We start from the raw sequence: 22,335 nt of genomic DNA, 5'->3' as shown, positions 1-22,335 counted from the left end.
CGGCTTTTGAAAAAGCTGGTATTAGAAACAACAAGAATGGAGAACGATTTTACATTTAAAAAACAAAAACAGAGGGAGAGATTTCTAGATTCACCAGCCACGCTGAATTATTCAGTTTCATGATATAATTGTCCACACGCTGAATAAAACAGCCTGCAACTCTAGTCCCACAAGTACCAGACTGGAAATCGGGGACCTGGCTCGATTTCAGGAGCTTCTAACCTTTTTCTGTATCACTCCCAGATCCATCTGGCAGCAAGCTGGTGAAGCCCAGGGACCCCTTTTCAGAGTCATGTTTTTAAATGCAGATAAAATGCATAGGATTAGACAGGAAGCCATCTCTACTGAAATACAGGGATCATAACATGTAAAATAAACTCGTATCCCCCAGATTCCGAACCCCTGCCTGGTTCTCATTCCTTCACTTCCTGGCTCTAGAGAGTCTAGAGAGCCGTGATCTCTAAGATTCTTACTGACAGTCCAAGCTCCTCAACTCAGATTCCACATTCTCCAAATACAGGGAAAAACCTACCAAGAAAGTATAAAACAAATGACAAGGGTGACTAATAGGTGCAGGGGATGGAACACTGGCCCTGGAGTCAGGTGGACAGGAGTTTGAATCCAGACTCAGACACTCAACGCTTACTAGCTGTGTGAGCTCGGGCAGGTCACTTAACCTGATTGCCATGCATCCAGGGCCATCATCCAATCATCTGGACCCAGATGGTTCTGGAGGAGAAAGTGAGGCTGATGACTTAGTAAAGCCTCCCCTCACTCAAATCCAATTCCTATGCTTTTCATTGCAGCAGCTCCCCTGATAGCATGGTCTTCTTCTAGAATGAAGGACAAACATCAGAACAAATGAAAAAAATGGGAAATTGTTGCCAATACAGTTGAGGAATTAGGAGAGACAACAGTTGCTCCAGGTGATTTCATGACACCAGACCTAGACAAACAGCATCCCAGTAATTCAAATTTATTGTCTCTTCTGTCAAGAAACGAATTAACAAAACCAATGGGAAGCTTGAAACCTACCTTGGCCAGTCTACAAGAATTTATTAAGTTCTTACTGTATGCCTTTGTACAAGCCTCCCTCCCTGTACTGCCCATCTGCAAGAGTCACCTCGGCCTCTTGGAACTTCAACTTCCTCTCAAAGCTTAGTTCGACCTTCCTTTAAGAAGTCTTTCCTGATTCCCCAGGTTAATAATGTTCCATCTCAGGGTAGCTAGGTGGCGCAGTGGATAGAGCACCAGCCCTAGAGTCAGGAGGACTTGAGTTCAAATCCAGCCTCAGACACTTAATAATTACCTAGCTGTGTGGCCTCAGGCAAGCCACTTAACCCCATTGCCTTCTTTAAAAAAAAAAAAGGAAAAACAAACAAGTTAAAAAAAACAAATAATGTTCCATCTCCCCCCTCCCAAAAAAGCAGTATTTATTTTGAATATCTATATTTAATAACCCTCTATTTATTTATCTGTGTACATGTTATAGAATGGAAGCTTATCAGGTGCACAGTAGGTATTTTAAAAATGCTTGTTGAAACAGCAACAATTGTGAACTCATCCAGCCTCTCTGAAGTGCAGTCTGGAACTATGCCCAAAGGGCAACAAAAATGTGCATCCCCTTTGATCCAGCAATACCACTACTGGGTCTATACCCTAAAGAGATGATGAAAAAGGGTAGAAACATCACTTGTACAAAAATATTCATAGCAGCCCTGTTTGTGGTGGCAAAGAAGTGGAAATCAAGTCAATGTCCTTCCATTGGGGAATGGCTTAGCAAACTGTGGTCTATGTATGTCATGGAACACTATTGTTCTATTAGAAACCAGAAGGGACGGGAATTCAGGGAAGCCTGGAGGGATTTGCGTGAACGGATGCTGAGTGAGATGAGCAGAACCAGAAAAACACTGTACACCCTAACAGCAACTTGGGAGCGATGATCAACCTCGATGGACTCGCTCATTCCATCAGTGCAACAATCAGGGACAATTTGGGGCTGTCTGCAATGGAGAATAATCTGTATCCAGAGAAAGAACTGTGGCATTTGAACAAAGACCAAGGACTATTACCTTGAATTTAGGGAAAACCCTGATATCTTATTGTCTGATCTGGCTATCTCTTATACTTATATGTGGTTTCTCTCTCATCACATTCAATTTGGATCAATGTACAACATGGAAACAATGTACAGACTGGCAAACTGCCTTCTGGGGGGGGGGTAAGGGAGTGAAGTAAGATTGGGGAAAAATTGTAAAACTCAAAAATAAATAAAATCTTTATTAAAAAAAAAAGAAACAGCAACATTGTGTGATGATCAGCTCTAATAGACTTGGCCCTTCTAAGCAATACAGTGATCCAAAAACAGTGTTAAAAAACTTGTGATAGGAAATGCCATCTACATTCAGAGAAAGAACTATGGAGTGTGAATGCAGGTAGAAGCAGACTGTTTTTCCTTTTTTTAATTTGCTTATTGTTTTTTTCTTTTCATGATTTTTCCTTTTGTTCTCATTCTTTTACAACAGGATTAATATGGAAATATTTAATTTAACATGATTGTGCATGTATAACTTAGATTGCTTTATGTCTTAAGGAGGGACAAAAATTTGGAATCCAAAATCTTACAAAAATTAATATTAAAACTATACATGTAATCAAAAAAATAAAAAATATTATTATTAAAAAAACAAATGTTTGTTGATTGCCAACAAACCTTAAAAAATAATAAATAAGGGGCAGCTAGGTGGATAGAGCAGTGGATAGAGCACCGACCCTGGAGTCAGGAGGACCCACATTCAAATCCGGCCTCAGACACTCAATAAGTACCTAGCTGTGTGGCCTTGGGCAAGCCACTTAACCCCATTGCCTTGCAAAAAAAACCAAATAATAATAATAATAATAATAAATAAAGCAAACTCCTAAAAACAGGCAAACATTGTCCTTATTTTCAATTAAGTGGAAAATGGTGGATTCTAAAAACAGCAGACAATGGGGTGGCTAGGTGGCACAGAAGTCAGGAGTACCTGAGTTCAAATCTGGCCTCAGACACTCAATAATTACCTAGCTGTGTGGCCTTGGGCAAGCTACTTAACCCCATTGCCTTGCAAGGAAAAAAAAAAGACCTTAAAAAATAATAAATAAAAACAGCAGACAAAGAGAAAGAAAAACCACTTTGAAATCAGACTATAGACTGATTCCTGCAATGATAAGCCACAATTCTAGAGGCCTGAGGACAGAATATGATTCTTACTGGAAGATATGTGATAAAACTAAAATGCAGAGAAAGACACACATTTTTGAAAATGGCCAATGTGGGAATTTGTTTTGCCGGACTGTGCAAGTTTGTTATGAGAGAACTGAGCTTTAGAGAAGTCATCAGATGATAGATATCAAATGGGAAACTCCAGATTCAACATTTCTTTTTTAAAATTGTTCAGTAGAGGGTGAGTGGGAGGGAAAGATAAAAATGCTTATAAAATGAATTCATTTATAGTTTAAAGGGAAAAAAAGGAGATATGACTTTCCCAAGGACTCATGACTGATACTTAGTGAAGCTAGCAGTCGAACCTAGATCCATGCTGTCTCTCTAATTCTGGAGACTTTGATCATATCCCTTGTTAATCTTCATTTTTCTGGAGAGAAGAATCCTAAACTGCCTTTAAAAGGCCATTCCCCTAAACCCCTGGACAATGTAGTAGTCCTCTCTGGCTTCATGAAATCCTTCTTGGATGATATCCAGTTTTACTATTCTTTCCAGGAGATTTTAAGCAAAATTCCAGATGAGGCTGCACCACAGCTCTGGATGAGGAGAGAATACTCTATTAGGTTATATTCCTACTACCCTCCCCTACAGTGACACCTTGTACTTTCTTGGATTTAAAAAAAAATAGCAGCAGCACACTAAACCAATCCCTTCAGATAACTGTCTACAGTGACTCTCTGAAGGCACAAATGGATTGATCAGAGCCCACTACTCTGGAGCAACACAGCTTTGGATATGTTATATCATTGTATGCACCATCTTTGTGGACCCCCCCCCAAAACCACCATTCCTCTCCCTAGCCACCATTTTCCTACGGAGGTTGTCTCCCTCAGGAGAATATAAACTTGCAAAGAGCAGAAATTATCTCACTTTGGTATTTGCAGCATAGTGTCTGGCAGATAATGTTTAATAAATGTTTTTTTTCATTCACTCGTTATCTTTCCTCAAAAACATTCCTTTAAACTTGCCCATTCAGAAATTCCCATGTCAAATTTTCATCTCATGACCAATTTTTCAATTCTGTTTTCCCAACAGATCTGGCATTTGGCTACCTGGAAAATACTGATGTGATCTGCAAACTAGAGATTTCACTGTATGTGCTTCCTCCAGGTTGTTGGTAACAATGGTATATTAAGTAAGTCCCTGAGAGAGTCTTCTGTTCACACTTTTCCAACCAGAGCAATGGCTTCATCACTGGTGGGTTTGTGTGTGTATCTGTGTCTGAGTCTGAGAACATATGTGAGCCTATTCAATCCCAAACAGTCTTCCAGAAAGAGAACAGTGAAGGGAAATAGAAAGAGCCAAAAGATCAGAGGATCAAATGGAGTGAACTTCAGAGGCCATCGAGTCCAATCTCTTCAACTTTACATAAGAGACTGAAGTCAAAGAAGGTTTAGTGACTGGTCTAAGGTCACATGGGCAGTAATGGCCGAATGAAGACTAAAAACTACATTTTCTGACTCCAAATTCAACTCTTCTGTTTTATCATGATTCTCATGCTAATGGCAGACAGAGATTATTGTATCTTTTAGAACTGAACATATCAGGTTTTCCTCCTCCTCCCCATGTTTGCTTCATAAGTAAAATAGTAGAATATAATTTAAATTATCTTTTATCTCCTAGTGGATAGAGCACGAGCCCTGGAGTCAGGAGTCCCTGAGTTCCAATCTGGCCTCAGACACTTAATAATTACCTAACTGTGTGACCTTGGGCAAGTCACTTAACCCCATTGCCTTACCAAAAAAAACCTAAAAAAAATAAAATTATCTTTTATCTAACAAAATATTTATATTTTATATAATAAATAAAAATAGATTTTATATGATAAAAATGTAAGCTCCTTGAGGGCAGTGACTATTTTAGTCATTATCTCTGTGTCTCCACTACAAAGCACAATGTCTGAAACATACTGGTAGCTAATAAATGTTTGTTAGATGGGATTGAATTGACTTCTTTGTAGGAAGGCCGATTTTCCTTTATTCTTCCAGGGATGGGGAGGAGAGATTCTCTCTCATCACTAGGTTGGCCAACCGACCTTTTAAGCAATAAACTCTCCCATGTTGACCAATAGCTTGGCAGTAACAAAGACAGGAAATTACTCTAGGAATCCCCCCCACCAAGAAGGCAGCATTATGTAGTAGAAACTATACTCTGTCTGATTCTGGGGTCAAAGGACCAGGGTTCAAAACCCCACCTTCCTCCTCACTAATTATGTGACCTTAGAGTAAGTCACCCTCCAAGAACATGTTTCCTTATCTTTATAATGAGGAGCAGTTTAGCAGTCCAGTAGATAGAGCACTGGACCTGGAGTCAGGAAGACCTGAGTTCAAATCCAGTCTCAGACACTAGCTGGGTGACTCTAAACAAGTCATTTAACATTGTCTGCCTCCATTTCCTCATCTATAAAATATGATGGAGAAAGAAATAGTGGGGCAAGTAGGTGGCACAGTGGATAGAGCAGGGGCCCTGAAGTCAGGAGGACCTGAGTTCAAATCCAAACTCAGACACTTCATCATTGCCTAGCTGTGTCACCTTGTGCAAGTCACTTAATGCCATTGCCTTAAATAAATAATTTTTTTTAAAAAAAAAAGAAAGAATTAGTAAACCACTCTGGTATTTTTGCTGAGAAAACCTCCGAAAGGGGTCACACAGATTGGACACAACAGCCACAAAATAAGGAGGGATTTAGATCATCTCTAAGATCCTTTCCAGCTGTCAACCTATTACAGCAAGCATAAGAAAACCATTTGTTCACCCAGGATGGCTAACCAGCTTTTTTGCAAATGTCCCAGATTGCTAGCTGGCAATGCCTTGAATCATGAGCCCTGGTGAATAATGCAACTAATCTAACCCACTACCTTCGTTAGATTAGACACCCTAGGACTCTGATACTGGATATTCCTGCTTGTGCTACTTACAGCTAATCACTTCTCAGCTATTTGGAGAGAAAGGTTGACCCACTTCATTTGACAGACTGGGAAACTGAGGCACCGGGATAATGTTTTATGCAAGGCCACATTCCTAATCACCATCAGATTTGTACCTGGATCCTCTGACTCTAGATAGGTCCCCTTCCATCATCCCCCACTGCACAATGCTATTCCACAAGGCAGCCCTAAGTGCTTCCATTCCTTTGAAAGCTCATTCTTCACCAGATTCCTTCTATTCCCCCCACACACTCGGGAATTTGGGTTTTCCTAGTCTCTCCACTCCTCTTATGACTGATTGGAAGCCTGTAACTGTCTTATTTAAGTTATCTAAAAGACTTATTTAACTATCTTTTCTGCTATTAGGAGAGAAGGATGGTTAGGACTAGAAGGTGCAGAAAAGATATGACCATGCAGGTGTTATGCTCCAAGCTCTCAGCTCGGCCCCTCGAATTGGCCAAACAAACTCGTCATACTTCAATTCATCCATTCAGGGAATCCGTCCATTTCTGTTCCATGAAGGATGAAGCTCTCTTAACAATGTGCTTTCCCCGGCAACCCCCAACAGCATTATTATTTAACGATATAAAACTATTTCAGAATTCTGAAAAATGGCAATTTCCAAGAGGTGACTTTTTGTGTGTGGAAAGCAGCTGCTCCCCAAACTTCCTATTGCCAAGATCATGGTGGAAACGATCCTTAGAATCTTTTTCTTTACTTAATGATTCCAAGGACAGGACCAAAACGAAGATGAACACCTCCAACAAAGGTGGGATTCGGATTCCCCGGCTCGTGAAGCTTCATTTGTTTCAAAATGAGAGACAAGGGGGAAGTAACCACAGGCCCCGTGTTTGTTCCCCTAAAAACCCCAACAACAAACCTGCCAAATCCTCCAGACCCAGAGTGTTAGCTCAGGAATTAGCGTCTGGGTGGACTAGCTCCCTTATTTTCATTTTCTAATTTTAAAACGTGTGTGTGTGTGTGTGTGTGTGTGTGTGTGTGTGAGTGAGTGTGTGTGTGTGTGTGTGTGTGTGTGTGTGTGTAAATCAGCTACCCGCTTGGGACGGGATTTTGAATACATGTGTGTTTGTGTACCCCATGTTTCTAGGCATTCCAGGTTAGACCAAAACAAACCTTCACACACAAGCACACAGGATAGGGATGTCTACATGCATGTATCTGTGGCCATGACTATGTACACATCCATGAACATGCATCGACATGCTCACATGGGACTGAGGTTTGCATACATATACACCCATATAGGGCTGTGTAGACAGACGTGTGCCTATGTGCCTGAGTACGGAGACACACTGCGTTGCTCACAAATATGGAAGAATTTTTGCAGTTATCTTCTCGGGGTCTAACTTGTGTGTCTTTGTGTGTGTGTGTGTGTGTGTGTGTGTGTGTGTGTGTGTGTAGAGGCTTGATTTCTACAGAGACATAGATCCCCCCAGTTTCCTTGGATGGAAGGCCAGTTGTAGGCTCATGTACACGCACACACTCACACACACGCACACACATGCACACTCACACACACACGCACACTCACACACACACACACACACGCAGAGCTGGAAAGGCAGGCATCCATGCATTTCTAGCTAGGCACAAACAGCATCCAGTCAGGGCAGCACAAATCCACACTGAAGGGTGAATGTAAACACACCCCTCCGGGTGCCCACACAGATCCCCGAACACGCTGGTGATTTACACACTCACACGCGCTCACACCCATCACACAGTCCCCCAAGGGCTCGGCTATCTTGGCAGCGGCCTCGGGTGCCCCCCCGGCCGCCGCCGCCACACTTTTGGAGTTGGCCCTAAGAGCTTTGTCTGCCAGCCGAGCCCTGCAGCTCCGTTCGGGGGTTCCCAGGGGTGGTGGGGAGAGGGGCGGGGGAGATGGAGGGAGAGGGCGGGCGGGCGGGCCGGGGGCCAGGAAGGGGAGCGCCAGGGGGCCCGGGAGCAGCGGGCGTGCAGCCGGGCGGAGGCCCCCCGGCCCCAGCCTCCCCCCCGCGGCCGCTCGGAGGGGCGCGGGCACTTACAGTGGCACCAGCCGAGGTGGCAGCACCAGTGCAGCTTGAAGCACTTGCCGTGGCTGTGGGTGGCGCAGAGGGAGAGCCCGTCGCACGGCTGGAAGTCGGGTCTCCGCGCGGCGCAGCTCCGCGCCAGGGCCTGCGCCTCGTCCAGCTTCTCGCTCTTGGCGCCCCGCTCGGGCCCCGCCGCCGCCTCGGCCCGGCTCATCTCCCCCCCGCCGGGCCCCGCCGGCCCCGCAGGAAGCCGCCGCCGCCGCCGCCGCAGCCCCGGCGCGCTCCGGAGCCGAGCCCAGGCAGGCGGCGGAGGCGGGGCCCGGCGGGGCGGGGCCGGGGCGGGGCGGGGCCGGGGGCGGGGCCGGGCCGGGAGGGGCCGGGCCGGGAGGGGCCGGGCCGGGAGGGGCCGGGTCGGGAGGGGCCGCCCCGCCCCCCCCGGCCCGCCCCGGCCCCCGCCCGAGCCGCGCGCGCACGCTCACACCCACCGCCCCCCCACTCTGTCCTCTGATTTCGGGGTCTCCCTGGCTCACCCCCCCCAGCCCCCGCCCAACCCTCTGATGCCGGGGGCTCCCCCCCCCCCGCACTGGCACAAAGGCCGAGCCGCCCGGGCCCGCGCCCGGCGCCGGGGAGGGGGCCGGGGTGGGATCCCTGAGTCTCCCCCCAGTAGCAGCCCCCCCCGCCCCGCCTCTCCTCTCCTCCAGCCCCGAGCCGGCCTCGCCCGCCCCCCCCCCCCCCCCCGCCTTGTCTCCTTTCCTTCCCTCCCTTTCTCTCCCCCTCCGGGGCTAGGAGGGGGAGGGGAGGGGAGGGGAGGGGAGCGTGGCTGGGGGGGGCGGGGTCCCTGCCCTGATCCGCTGAACTTGCGTGTTGCTGGCTCCTAGAGCACAGGATCCTTTTCGGGGAGAGGGGGGGAGGTCGGGGACCAGGACGCGAAGCTGCGACCAGCGGGATGGACAGACGGACCAACTGAGTCAGAGAGAAACCCGCCCGACACAAAGGCGGACGGACTGCCGGAGAGACACTGAGGTCGTCCAGAATGGCTGACTGAGGCAGCGGCTGGCCGGCCAGCCCCGGGGCTGGTGCCCAGGAGAGGGGGAGCGGGGCCGAGGCCCTGGGGGAGCCAGCCTGGCAGAGTCAGGGCGGAGAGCGCGGCCCGGAGGCCTGGGCGGAGACGGAGCGCGGGGCTCCGGTCCCCTCAGCCAATTAGGGAAGGCTGGAGCAGCCTCCGCATCCCCTCCTCCCCGCATCCCCGCATCCCCGCATCCCCGCAGCCCCGCAGCCCCGCAGCCCCGCAGCCCCGCAGCCCCGGCCCGGCGCGCCCCACCAGGAAGCACCCTGGCCAAGGAAGAGGCAGGCACTAGGCGGCTGCTAGGGGAGGGGGCAGACTTAACCTTGTCGTTACCCTTGCCCGGGGGTGGGGGGCAGCGGAGAGAGAAGAGGGCGGGGCAGGGGGTGACTTAGCTGCTGCTTCCATCACTGCCCCCATCCCCACCCCCACCACAGTGAAATTCTTGGGGAGCACGGGGAGCTGGGGCTCAAAGGTGTCACTTCTGCCCTTCTCATCTGCCGAAGAGTCTAGCCCTGGGCAGCAGCCAGCGCCCCCAGCTTGGGGGCCGCGTGGAAAGCCTCGATTGTTCCTCCAGACCCTGCTGAGAAATAGTTCTCATTCCCATAGCAACTCTTAAGGCGGTGCAGTGCCACTATCTGAACGGGGGAGAGGGAAGAGACAGAGACAGAGAGATAGAGAAACGGGGGGGGGGGGGGGAGAAAAGAGTGAGAAGGGAGGAAAGAGAGAGAGAGAGAGAGAGAGAGAGAGAGAGAGAGAAAAGAAGAAGAAGAAGAGGAAGGGGAAGGGGAAGGGGAAGGGGAGAGAGGGAGAGGAGTAGTAGAGAGAGACAGGGAGAGAAGAGTCTGGGAGAGTGTGTGGGAGAGTGAGACATGTTTGTGAGAGAGACAGAGAGAGTTGTGTGTGTATGTTGGGGGAGGGGGGGAACCCTCCAAGTCAGATCCTCAAAATTCTAAAAATAAAACATTGGAAGAAAATGGTTATTCTTTATTATTATTATTATTGTTACAGTGACACACAAACACACAAACCCCAACTATGGAAGCAGGTTCGAATACTGGTAGTGCTTGTCATATGTATGACACTTCACTTTTCTGTTCCTCAGTTTCCTGATCTGTAAATTGCTGAGGCTGAACAGTGCGGGCCTCTGTCCTCACTTTGTTCCCCACCTCCCTCCTCCCATCAGTAACAAGTAACAGAAACATGGGAGAAGTGGACAGAAATAAGCATTTGTAGTCCACGCATTTACTACCTGCCAGGTACGGCACAAATAATTTTTCACTTGATCCTCATGACAACCTTTCAAATAAGTCCTTTTATTGTGTCCATTTTATATCTGAGGAAACCGAGATGAAGTGATTTGCCCAAGCTCACCTTGTTAATAGTATCTGAGGAGATCACATTTGAACCCATGACTTCTCGTCTGCATGCCCCTAGCTGCCTCCAAATACATCAACATATTATCCTTAAAGACTCCCTTTTCAAGGGGGTAAAAGTAGTGTGGGAAGAGTTGTATTGGAGGAAATCTAGGGTTCTGACATATACTAGCTGTGTGACCTTGAATAAGACATTTCCATCTCTCTAAGCCTCAGTTTCCTCATCTGTAAAAAATAGTATCCAAGTTCTGTAAGCTCTGCAACTGTAATACTATGTTTTGTCAAGTTGTATTACTTGTACCAGCGGCATGTTGTAAGGAAAGCATTTTGTAAACGTTTAGAAGTTTTAGAACTGTTATCTTAGATCCATAACTTAAAAGGACATCTGAGGTCAGCTCATCCAAGCCTCTTATTTTAAAGTGAGGTGAAGGGATTTTCTGAAGGTCACAGGCGACAAGGAAGTGCATTCCAGTTATGGGGGCAGCTGGAATCCCATCTCAGTCCCCATGACCCCAGTTCAGGGCTCCATCCATTTCACCATGGTGGCCAGCCTTGACAAGTCAAAAGGATCCGCCCAAGGTGGGCAAGTCCCACAAGCCCTAAGTTTAAAGAATCAGCATCAGAGGGGAGTTTCCTCACAAAGAGTTTCTCCCCAGTGACAAAACCAAAGATCCAGGCCAAAAACATATTATTTCCAGTGATTAATTCTCTTTAGTTAAAAGGGAGAACATTAATTAAAATTGAGTCCTCACCTTCTTCCTCATTGGATGAAGTTAGGAAAATGCTCACTCCAGGGCAACTAGGTGGTTCATTGGTTAGAACACTGGCTCCGAAGTCAAAAGGACCTGAATTCACATCTGACCAACTGTGTGACCCTAGACAAGTCACCCAACCCTGCTTACTTCAAAAGAAAAAAAGAAAAACAAAAGAAAATACTCACCCACATTGGATAAAGTTGAGGATCATTCGCCAGGACGCTATTCCGCCATAAATAGGTTTGTTGAGGTTTCAGCAGGTACAAAAATGTACCTCTCTTATGTTTATAAAAACCTAAATTGTAGCTTATCAGCAAAGTCAATTATGGCTAACACTTAGTGGTCTTGGCACCTCCCCTGAAGTTAGTGACATGATGGGAAGCTGATAATACCACTTTTCTAGGAAATGGCACTACAAAATGGCTTTCTTAATTAGCCTCCCACTCCCTGGAATGCCATCAGTGGGGAGTTTGTGACCTTTCAGAGGAACACACATCTTCAAAGCTTTGTCCTCAGAATTTCATTTTATATTTTTTTCATTTTTAATTGGGACTCGATCAAAGAAAAAAGAGGAGTTCCTTCACAAATGCACTGGAAACCTCAGTAACATTCTTTTAGAAAGTAAGGCCTTTTATTTGAAGAGTCTGGGGCTGTATTGTTTTTTTTCCCATCACAACCATTCCCTGGTATACCTCCTTCTCCCTCCCCCACTGAATCCTTCCTAGTAACAAAGAAAAATAGTTAATAAGGCAAGCCACAACACACCTGTCCTCCCCCACCTGTCTGCCCAGAGGAGGGATGAGTTTTATCCTCCGTCGATCCAATTTTGAGTGCAGTTAATGAGTTCAGATGCTCATTATGTTAGTGTTATTTTTGCTTACCTTATTGCAGTCATTGTGTCATTCGAAATGGGACTGGAATTTCAGGGCGATAGACCTAGATTGGGTAGGAACTAGAGAAATCATTGATTCCATCTTTCTTATCTTACAGATGTGGCACAGCAGAGCTAAGTGATTTGTTCAGGGTGGCACAGGTCATTCCCAAGGCAGGCTTGTAAGTTTTATATGATTTGCTGAATTGTTCATAGTCCAAGTTTCCAAAGATACAACTATTTTTCCATTATGTTCACATGAGAGGAAACAAAAGAAGCGGCCTTGGTGTTAAGAAGAACTGGGTTCAAGACCTACCGTTGGAACTACTAGCTGTGTAACACTGGGCAAGCCTTGTGGTTCCAACAATCCTCTGAGGTCATGTTATAAAACAATGATGGTGATCTAAAGATCAGTGAAAGCCTTGGCCCCTTCCCCAAAGAAAAATTGTCATTCACGTGCCATAATTTCTTTAGCCATTCCCTAACCAGTTCCCCTTTTTTTAAAATGGGAGAAAGTAATATGTGTCTCCTGTGACTCCCTCTCTAAGGGCACCTTCTATATATATATTCTTTATTGTTTGTATAGCTCATACATGTTGCTTTTTAGTTAGAATCCAACTACTTAAAAGTGGGGACATTTTTGTGTGTTTTGTTTGTCCCTGCACTCAGTGATGAGAACAGAAGCTAGCATATAGCATGCCCTTAATAAATGGTTAGTGATTGGGGCAGCTAGGTGGCTCAGTGGATAGAGTGCTGACCCTGGAGTCAGGAGGACCTGAGTTCAAATCTGACCTCAGACACTTAATAATTACCTAGCTGTGTGGCCTTGGCTAAGCCATTTAACCCCTTTGCCTTGCAAAAGCCTTTTTTAAAAAATAAGATTAAATAAATAAATAATGGTTATTGATGGATTGACTGATTGTAGACCCTCTACTTCATAAGATGGCTGTAAGAAAAGCATTTTGTAAAATAAACTTTTACATGTGAATATATACACACTTGAACATATAGCATGTGTCAACATAAAAATACACATTTCTGCGTACATATGTCCATGTTTGTGTGTTATATACTGATAATACTGATAATATACCACAGATTTGTAATTAATAGAATCTATCGATATAATCTATTATAGATTACATAATGCACAATACCATTAATTATATGATATAATCACATAACTCTATAATTTATTATTATTGTTATTATATAATATTTAGTGTGTATATACATACAGACAAATTACACATGTAAAATTATCTACATACCTATGAACATATCTAGATGTATACATGGATGTATAGACACATGGTATGTGCTTGTGTCTATGTATATATATATATATATGTGTGTGTGTTTATGTTTGTATATGTTTATATTGCATATACTATAATAATAGAATATATCTACAGACTTATTAATATATTATATTAAATATATTATCATATTCACTATTAGTTATTATTATATTCATTCTATTATATTATATTCATAATACTGATATATTCACAGTGATGTTCATTAGAACATATTGTATAACAGTTTATATATACGTATAACATTTTATATATAATATATTCTGTATGTGCATTATATAAACACATGATTGCTTCTGGTGGTCAAAAGAGACCACCATAGCACAGTTAGGCACAGTCACCCAAATTCAGTCCTGGATCTGATGCATGGGGGCTCTGTCCCCCTTACCAGATTGCTTCCAATCTCAGTACTTTTAGGCAGCTGTCAAAGGCTAAAAACTTCTGACCTCTATTCATGGAGGATTTTTCTTTCCTGGAAGTTCCTATACAGAAGAAATTCAAGATTCTCTCCAAAGTTCCCAAAGGCCTGGTCAAAGAGTACAGGGAGAACCTTCTTTGCCCACCTACTACAATGCCCATACCTTCTCACTTAGAGAGTATGGGGCCTTTGGAGGACTCTGCCTCCAGCCTGAACTTCTACCTGAGCTTCAGGTCTACATCACCAGACAAAGCTTAACCTGGATGCATTGCAGGTGCCTCAGCCTTAATACCAAATTGCCTTCTTCATCTCTTTGCAAAACCTGCGTCTCTTCTTACCTTTCTATTTATGTTCACATCCTCACCATCTTCTCAGTTCCCCAGTCTTCCCACCATCTTATGATGCAATGGAAAGTGACCTGATGTTAGAGGCAGAAAACCTGAACTGAATCCCATCTCTGATGCTTCCTATTTACATGACTTGGTCAAGTCACATCACTTCTTTGGGCCTCAGTTGTCCCATCTTTAAAAATGAGGGAGGGACTAGATTAACTTTAATGTCCCCTCTGGCTCTAGATCCATGATCCTCTGAATTCTTGTTTTACTCTTGGGCAGTGTGTAGCAGGGTGAAAAGAGCAATGGGTTCAGAATCAGACAACCTGAGGCAGAATGCCAGCTCTGTGGTTGGCTATCTGTGTGATCTTGGGCAAATCATCACGCCTCTTATGGGCTTCAGCTTCCCAGAGCTCCTTCCAGCTTGAATTCTTTTGCCAAATCTTCCCAGTGGTTAAGTTTAATTTTGAAACTCAAACATGCTGGCTGACCTTCCAGTTGTGGGGTGACATGCAAATGGTGCCATTTCTTTTATAAAATCATCTCTCTTTTTTGCTCCATCATTAGCAATTATAATAACTTAACTTTAATTAGCTCATTTCAATAAGTAGCTAGAGGCTAAAATGACAGGGGAGAACAATAGATGACTCAAGATTTGCAGATGAGAAATCGGATTTTCTCATGAAGCCCATCAAAATGTAAGAAGGGGATGAGTGATAGCCCAGAGTCGGTTCCTGACTAATCCCAACCCAGGTCAACTGATTGCCAGATTCATAATGTTTTCCAACACATTTGCCATCTTTCTAGTGAACTCATGCCCAATGAGTCCCAAGGAGAAGAGAACCCTCGTACTAAAGGAATGATGTTTCTTTCACAGGAGTAGAACGAACATTGGAAGAGTCAAAGGATAGGAGTTCAACTACTGACTCTCTTACCACAAGCTATGTGACCCTGGGCAAGCCTCCTCCTCTTTAAAATGAGAACTAGTTTCCCAAGGAAATCAGCAGCAGCTTGAATAAGTCACTTAATTTCTCTGGGTTTCAGGTTCCTTATCGCAAAAATGAAGGGATTAGATAAGATGGCTCCTGGGGTCCTTTCCAGCTCAGGCTCTTAAGAAATCAATGGTTCACAAATAAATGAATGAATGAATGAATGAATGGTCTACACACACAGACACAAAAACATAATAATATTCATAGCATGACTCTCTAGAAGAAACAACAAAAAGGCAATCCACTTGCCTATCAGAGTGGTACAGTGGAAAGGATGGTGACTTGGAGTCAGAGGAGCCAGAGGGCCCCAGACCCTGATATCTCCAATGCAATCGAGGTGACCTCAGCGGTTGATCCCCAAGCCTTCATAAGCACCTACTTTATTCCAGACACCCATTTCTAGACTGGAGGGGTGGGAAAGAGGGAGTAATGAAAATGCAAAGAATGAAATGATTTCTACCCCCAAGAGAAAATTGATAAATTTCTCTTACTCCTTAGTTTCCTCATCCATAAAGTAAAGGCTTTGAAGTTAATAGCCTCCATGATCCTTTCCTACTTTAAATCTGCTCTCCTGGTCAAACACATATGAGGTGAATGAATGGATGGATGAGTGGATGGATGGGTGGATGGATGGGTGGATGAATGAACGAGCAGTTATTAAGTGCTTTTCAGGTACAAAGCTCTGTGCTAAGTGATGAGGAAACACAAAGGAAAACAAGAGAATCCCTATTCTCTAGTGGCTCAAAATGGAGATCCTATAGAACTAACTGTCCCTAACCCTGATCTGTTCCATCATCCCATTCTCTGCCCAAAGTCAAGACAGAGGTCTCCTGATGTACATTGAAGCTGTAGTCACTTGAAACTAAAACAGGGGCAGCTAGGTGGCATAGTGGATAAAGCACCCACCCTGCAGTCAGAATCCTGTACCTGGGTTCAAATCCGGTCTCAGACACTTAATAATTACCTAGCTGTGAGGCCTTGGGAAAGCCACTTAACCCCATTTGCCTTGCAAAAACCTAAAAAAGAAATACCACAAAAAATTTTGGGGCAGCTAGGTGGCTTAGTGGATAAAGCACTGGCCTTGGAGTCAGGAGTACCTGGGTTCAAATCAGGTCTCAGACACTTAATAATTACCTGGCTGTGTGGCCTTGGGCAAGCCACTTCACCCCATTTGCCTTGCAAAAACCTAAAAAAAAACTAAACTAAAACAACATCTCTCCTCCTCCCCAGCTGGCTTCCCCGGAGACCTTGAGATGCTAGTCCTCCTCTCAATGTTTCCTGACATTTCCTTCCCCCACAGTCCCCAGGGAGAGCAGCTGATCTGCAGCAGCAGCCTCCAGGAGCCCCAGGAAAAGTCTACCTGCCTCCCTGGGGCTTCCCATGCTTCCATGGGCACTCCCCAGAGCACATGACTAGGTAGAGTCTGGAACAGTAAATAACCTGGGAAAAAAAAAGAGGAAAGTGAAGGAACAGAAATTGGGGTCAGGGATTGGAGTGAGAAAGTGTTGTGTGGAATGGAGTTTAAAAGCCAAGGATTTCACATCCTCAGGCAAGTCTTGCTGCCTTCCCTTTGTATCCCCAGGGATTACTAAACATAGTAAGAACTTCATAAAAGCTCATTAATGAATTGATATCTCGGTAGAAAGGACATCACATGCAAGAGGTCCAGTCTAGTGATGTTCAAGAAGGCCCTTCAGCAGGTAAACCTCAGGGCAAGGAATTTTTTTTATCCATAACCTCCATTAGAAAGACTAAGATCAGAGTATCTAGAGATGGCAAGATCCTTAAAGCTACATGAACTAATCTAACTCCTTCATTTTACCGGTGGGGAAAGTGAGGTCCACAGAGAGAAATCCATCTGCTCAAGATAATACAGGTTGTAAGAGAAAGATTCAAGATTCAAGATCCTCCTATCCCAAATCCAATGACCCTCCTGCCGTACCATGCTCCCTCCCAAATTTTAAGATCCCATTTCATCATGGAGGGAAATTCAATGACTTGCCCAAGGTCATTTGGCTAGTAAATGGTAGGACTAGAATTAGGGCTCAGGGTCTTTCATTCCAAACCAAGAACTCTTGCTATGGCACCACATTGCCTCTATTTTCCCATCCCATCTCCTTTGTAGAATTCCCATTGTATTCCACAAACTTCCTTACAGGAGACATCAGTGTTGTAGCTGTAAATGCATAGAATGAGGGGTCAGAGAAATTGGGTTCAAATCCTTGTTTTACTTGTATGATCTTGGGCAAGTCACTCTCTGGCGCTCTGGTCCTCTCTTCCTCATCACGCCTGTGAAGGGATTGAACTAGATGATCTCTGCGGCCCCTTCCAACTCTCCTTCCATTGCCTCATTTTCACTCAATTCAGCTGCCAAACTAATCTTCCTTAAGTGTGGGCCTAATGAAGTTATCCCCTCCTCAGTCAAATCTAGTGACTCCCCATTATTTCCAGGATCAAAAGTAAAATCCTCCTATTTTTAAAACCCTTCCCAAGGTAGCCCCTTCTTTCCTTGACAGTTTTATTAAGTTTTACTCCCTTCCTCACCCTCCATAACCCAGTGTCTCTAAACTCTTGTCTTCCCTCCATTGCCTGTCTCTGGGCATTTTTGCTGACTGTCCTTGCTTAGAGTGTTCCCACGACTATCACCATTGGCTTCCCCAGCTTTCTTCCAGACTCAGCAGAAATCTCCTTTGGTTGGAAGCTTTTCCCAGCCCTCATCATTAAAGAAAGTGCCTCTCCTCTGAAATTACTCCATGTATCTTATCTATTCATCCCTATTTGCCTGTTATCTCCTTTAGGAGAATGTGAATTTCTGGAGGACAGGAAACATCCCCCCCCCCCCTTTCTTTGTGTTCCCATTACATGGAACAGTATCTGGTTCACAGTCAGTGCTTAATAATTCCCCTTGGATTCAATGAAATTCTACAAGAATTTGTTAAGGACCAACTCTGCAGATACTAAATAGCAATATAAAGACAAAAGTAAAAATCTGCCTTCAAGGATTCACAGCCTATAGGGAAGAAGAAAAATGCACAGATGTAAGAAAATATGAATTAAATGAATATTATTTTTAAAAGTTGGAGTTGGGGTAGCTAGGTGGAGCAGTGGATAGAGCACCAGTCCTGGAGTCAGGAGGACCAGAGTTCAAATCTGATCTCAGGCATTTAATTATTACCTTGCTATGTGCCCTTGGGCAAGTCACTTAATCCCACTACCTTACAAAATAAAAGTGGAGCCACTTCCGGGGTAATCAGAAAAGTTCTCTGATAGAAGCAGCAATCAAACTGACTTGTGAAGGGAGCTAGGTGAGATGTAGAGGTGAGAGGAAAAGGCATGGAGTTCTTTGAATGGAGGAGTACCTGGTCAAAGGTATGAAAGCAGAAAGTAAACCGGTGTGAAGAAAAAGTAGTCTGTGGAAAGGAGAATAATATAGAATCAACCTAGAAGGATGGGTTGGACCTAAAGGGCTTTGGATGCCATCCAGGAAGGCCTTGAGCAGGTGGAACTGTTACATATCCGACTTTGTCTTGAGGACATCACATTCCTCACAATCCCCCTCTGCTGGTTGATGATGGCCTTTGGATGGCTTTTCTCATTCTTCCCCAATTATGATGTAGAAAGGATGTAGAAGGGGTGGCTAGGTGGCATAGTGGATAAAGCACTGGTCCTGGCGTCAGGAGTACCTGGGTTCAAATCGGTCTCAGACACTTAATAATTACCTAGCTGTGTGGCCTTGGGCAAGCCACTTAACCCCATTTGCCTTGCAAAAAAAAAAAAATCTAAATAAAATAAAAATGTTTTAAAAAAAAAAAGAAAGGACATAGAGTCAATCACTTGCTCTCTTGGCATTTCCAGATCATCCGTCTAAAATTTCTCAAGTTTTTTTAAGTCGCTGAAATTCATTTCTATCATCCTCTCTCCAATTCTTGTTGCTATTAATGACTCATCTCCAGAGTCACTCTCTTAATTTCATGAATTCCTTAGTACCTGGCTCATAATCTTTCTTACTAATTCCTCTGAAACTATCCTATGACATTCCTTTCCCCAACACTGACCCTAAAATTCTTCATTCTTCACCTCTGCTTTTCCATCCCCCTTCAGTCACCTACGAACACGATCATTACCATAAACTTCAATTAATTAAGCAAGGATTTATTTTTTTTTTTAAATTTGCTGTGTGGCAAACACTTGCTAGGCAATGGAGATAGACAAAAGTGACGCCGTCCCTTGGTAGTCTCTTGGGACTTAATAAGAAACCTCTCCAAGGTCCTGAAATTTAAAATTCTACACTGATCACAACCTTTCCCAGAAGTTTTTTCCTATGCTCTGCCCCTTAGTAGTTAATGACTTTTCCTCATTTAAGACCTTACCCAGAACTCTGTTTGTATCCTTTGTATTTCAAATTTGACCCAAAATTTCAAGAGGATCACTTCATTCTCAGAAATTGAGAGTTTTGCCCTGAGGGACCTGTCCAGAGTCATATAGACAATATATCAGGAGATGGGGATTGCCAATTTTGAGATTGTATCTCTATCCACCATACTCGTTTTCTTTTTTTTTTTAGTATTTTTTTTTTGCAAGGCAAATGGGGTTAAGTGGCTTGCCCAAGGCCACACAGCTAGGTCATTATTAAGTGTCTGAGATCGGATTTGAACCCAGGTCCTCCTGACTCCAGGGCCGGTGCCACCTAGCTGCCCCACTTGTTTTCTTCTCAGTAATAAATAAAACGTTTAAATAACAACAAATTAGTGAAAAAAATTAAACTTTAACCAGGTAACTTAGTTGATGACCTTATCAAATTTCCATTTTTCCAACTAAACATCCTCCTTTCTTTGACTATTGCAATCCTTCCTGTCTCAAGGAAGAAGTTTGATATGCTGACCTAACAACAGTATTACTGGGTTCAAAATCTCGCTTCCAGCTGTATGATTTGGGGCCTCTCTCAAAATGGGAGGTTCAGCTCAATAGCCTCCAAGGTCCCTTCCCTCTCCAAATCAGTGATCCTGGGATAGTAAAATTAAATAATTTCTTTGGATCTCAGTTTGCTGTAAAACAAGAGATTTGAATTTGATGACCTTAAAGACCCTTTCTAAATCCGGGATCCTATGCACTTAACCTCTTGCTTTGTAAACTGTTCAGTGTTATAAGCAGATGGTCTATGGTTATTCTAATGGTCTTGCATCCACATGACTTCGATTTCTGAGTCTCTAAATCACTAGAATCTCTATTTCTATAGTCCCATCTCCTGATCTTTCATTTATTCCATTCTATTCTTCCATTTCTTTAGATTCTTGTTACCTTTTTCCACACTTCCATCCCTTTCAATTCCACTTACTCCATTTTATACTCCCAATTCCTTGGATCCAAGTTATGTAGTTCAATGCTCCAGTACCCTAGGATTCCAGCTACTCCAGATCCCCTTATCATCCTGACTTTAAAAACAATCAGTTTTATATTTTCTAGATACCTTTTGTCTCAGCCCACCATCCATCTCTCCCCTCTTTGTGTCTCTGCTTTTCAGGCTTGCAGACTGATTTATAATTTATGCAAATCGATAGAGCTGATTAGGCAAGTAGTTATGCAAATACTGTCTTTTTTTCTCATGCCAATTCTACTAATATAAAAGGCAAGAAGAGAACATGACTCAAAGCTGTAAAGCTCAAAGAGCTAAGTGCAAAGTCTAAGGAAACCTGAATGATTTAAGCTCATGTGAGCACTTACATCTATAGTTTTGGATGGTCGTTCTCAGGATCCTCTATGAGAGTGTGAATTAGCCATACACATTGGACACACCTTGGCCGACAGTAAAATGATCAACGCAGTCTATAAGGCGCCTCTTTTCTAATTCATCCTGTTGCTCCATTGGTGAAGGAAACTCCTAGTGGGGAAACCCCCTTCACCAATGCAGATTGCTATTGTAGAAGGCTAGTAAATGTTATTAAATGGAATCCCATGCTTAGTATAGAAAAAGTTTCGTTATTACAGGATGTAGAATTGGGGTTTTAACCCACTAACTCCAAGTTCTCGATATCTAGCCCACCTTCTCTCTCCTGAGTTCCTGTCCTATGGCAATAATTGCCTGTTGAACCTAATCTCAAACTCACCCTGACCAAATAAAACTCATGATCTATCCTCCCCCCAAATCACCCCTTCTCAATTTCCCCACTACTAAGATAGGTCCCACCACCCTCCTAGTCACTCAGTCTCACAATCCTCACTCTCTCTCCAATATATCTCATTCCTGTTCTCCCCTCTTTGCCCATACACCTTCCCCCCCCCCAAAGGTCTGCCCTCATTACCTTTTCTCTGAAAGACTCCAAGAACCTCCTGGATGACTTTTTATATCAGGTTTGCCCTCTCCCTGGTACAAGTCTGACAATGTCACTCTCCTTCTCCATAAACCTCTGTGGCTCCCTATCCCAACCCAGGAACAAATATAAATTCCTCTGCTTGACATTTAAAGTCCTTTGCAAGTTGGCCCCACCTACTTTTACAATCTTATGACATATTATTTCCCTTCTTTCACTCTAAAGTTCAGTCACTCTGGCTTTCTTATGGTGCCTTGTTCATTTTCCATCTCTGTCTTAGTACTATCAACTCCTGGGCATAGAATATGTGCTCCCCCCTCACTCCTGCCTCTCTGAATTTCTGATTTCTTTCACCTTGGGTGCAACCTTCTAGGTAGAATGGTGGATAGAGTGCCAGACCTGGACTCAAGGAGATCTGAGTTCAATTCTCAGACACTTACTAGTGGTGCGACCCTGGGCAAGTCACTTGTTTGAAGAAATGAGGGTAATAATCACACCTTCCTCCCAGGGTTTTTATGACAATCAAATGAGATAATAATTATAAAGTGCCACGTCCAGAGTAAGTACAATATAAATGTTAGCTAATATTATTAACCTTCTATATGGGGCAGCTAGGTGGCACAGTGGCTAAAGCACCGGCCTTGGAGTCAGGAGGACCTGAGTTCAAATCTGATCTCAGACA

The 22,335-nt window shown here is 44.1% G+C and overlaps 1 protein-coding gene across 1 annotated transcript in view; it reads right to left on the bottom strand.

Moving 5' to 3' along the window:
• The window catches only part of C5H3orf70 (chromosome 5 C3orf70 homolog), a 59,288-nt gene extending 50,855 nt beyond the window's left edge, over nucleotides 1-8,433 (bottom strand). The window contains exon 1 of the mRNA XM_074189582.1: nucleotides 8,235-8,433. Coding sequence (XP_074045683.1) covers nucleotides 8,235-8,433 — 199 coding nt within the window. The remainder of the gene's footprint in view (nucleotides 1-8,234) is intronic.
• Between the last annotated feature and the right edge of the window lie 13,902 nt (nucleotides 8,434-22,335).

This window comes from Macrotis lagotis, chromosome 5, assembly GCF_037893015.1.
Source record: "Macrotis lagotis isolate mMagLag1 chromosome 5, bilby.v1.9.chrom.fasta, whole genome shotgun sequence".
In the NCBI taxonomy this organism is placed as follows: domain Eukaryota; kingdom Metazoa; phylum Chordata; class Mammalia; order Peramelemorphia; family Peramelidae; genus Macrotis; species Macrotis lagotis.
Note: the sequence above shows the minus strand (reverse complement) of the source record. Positions and strands in the feature narration are given on the sequence as shown.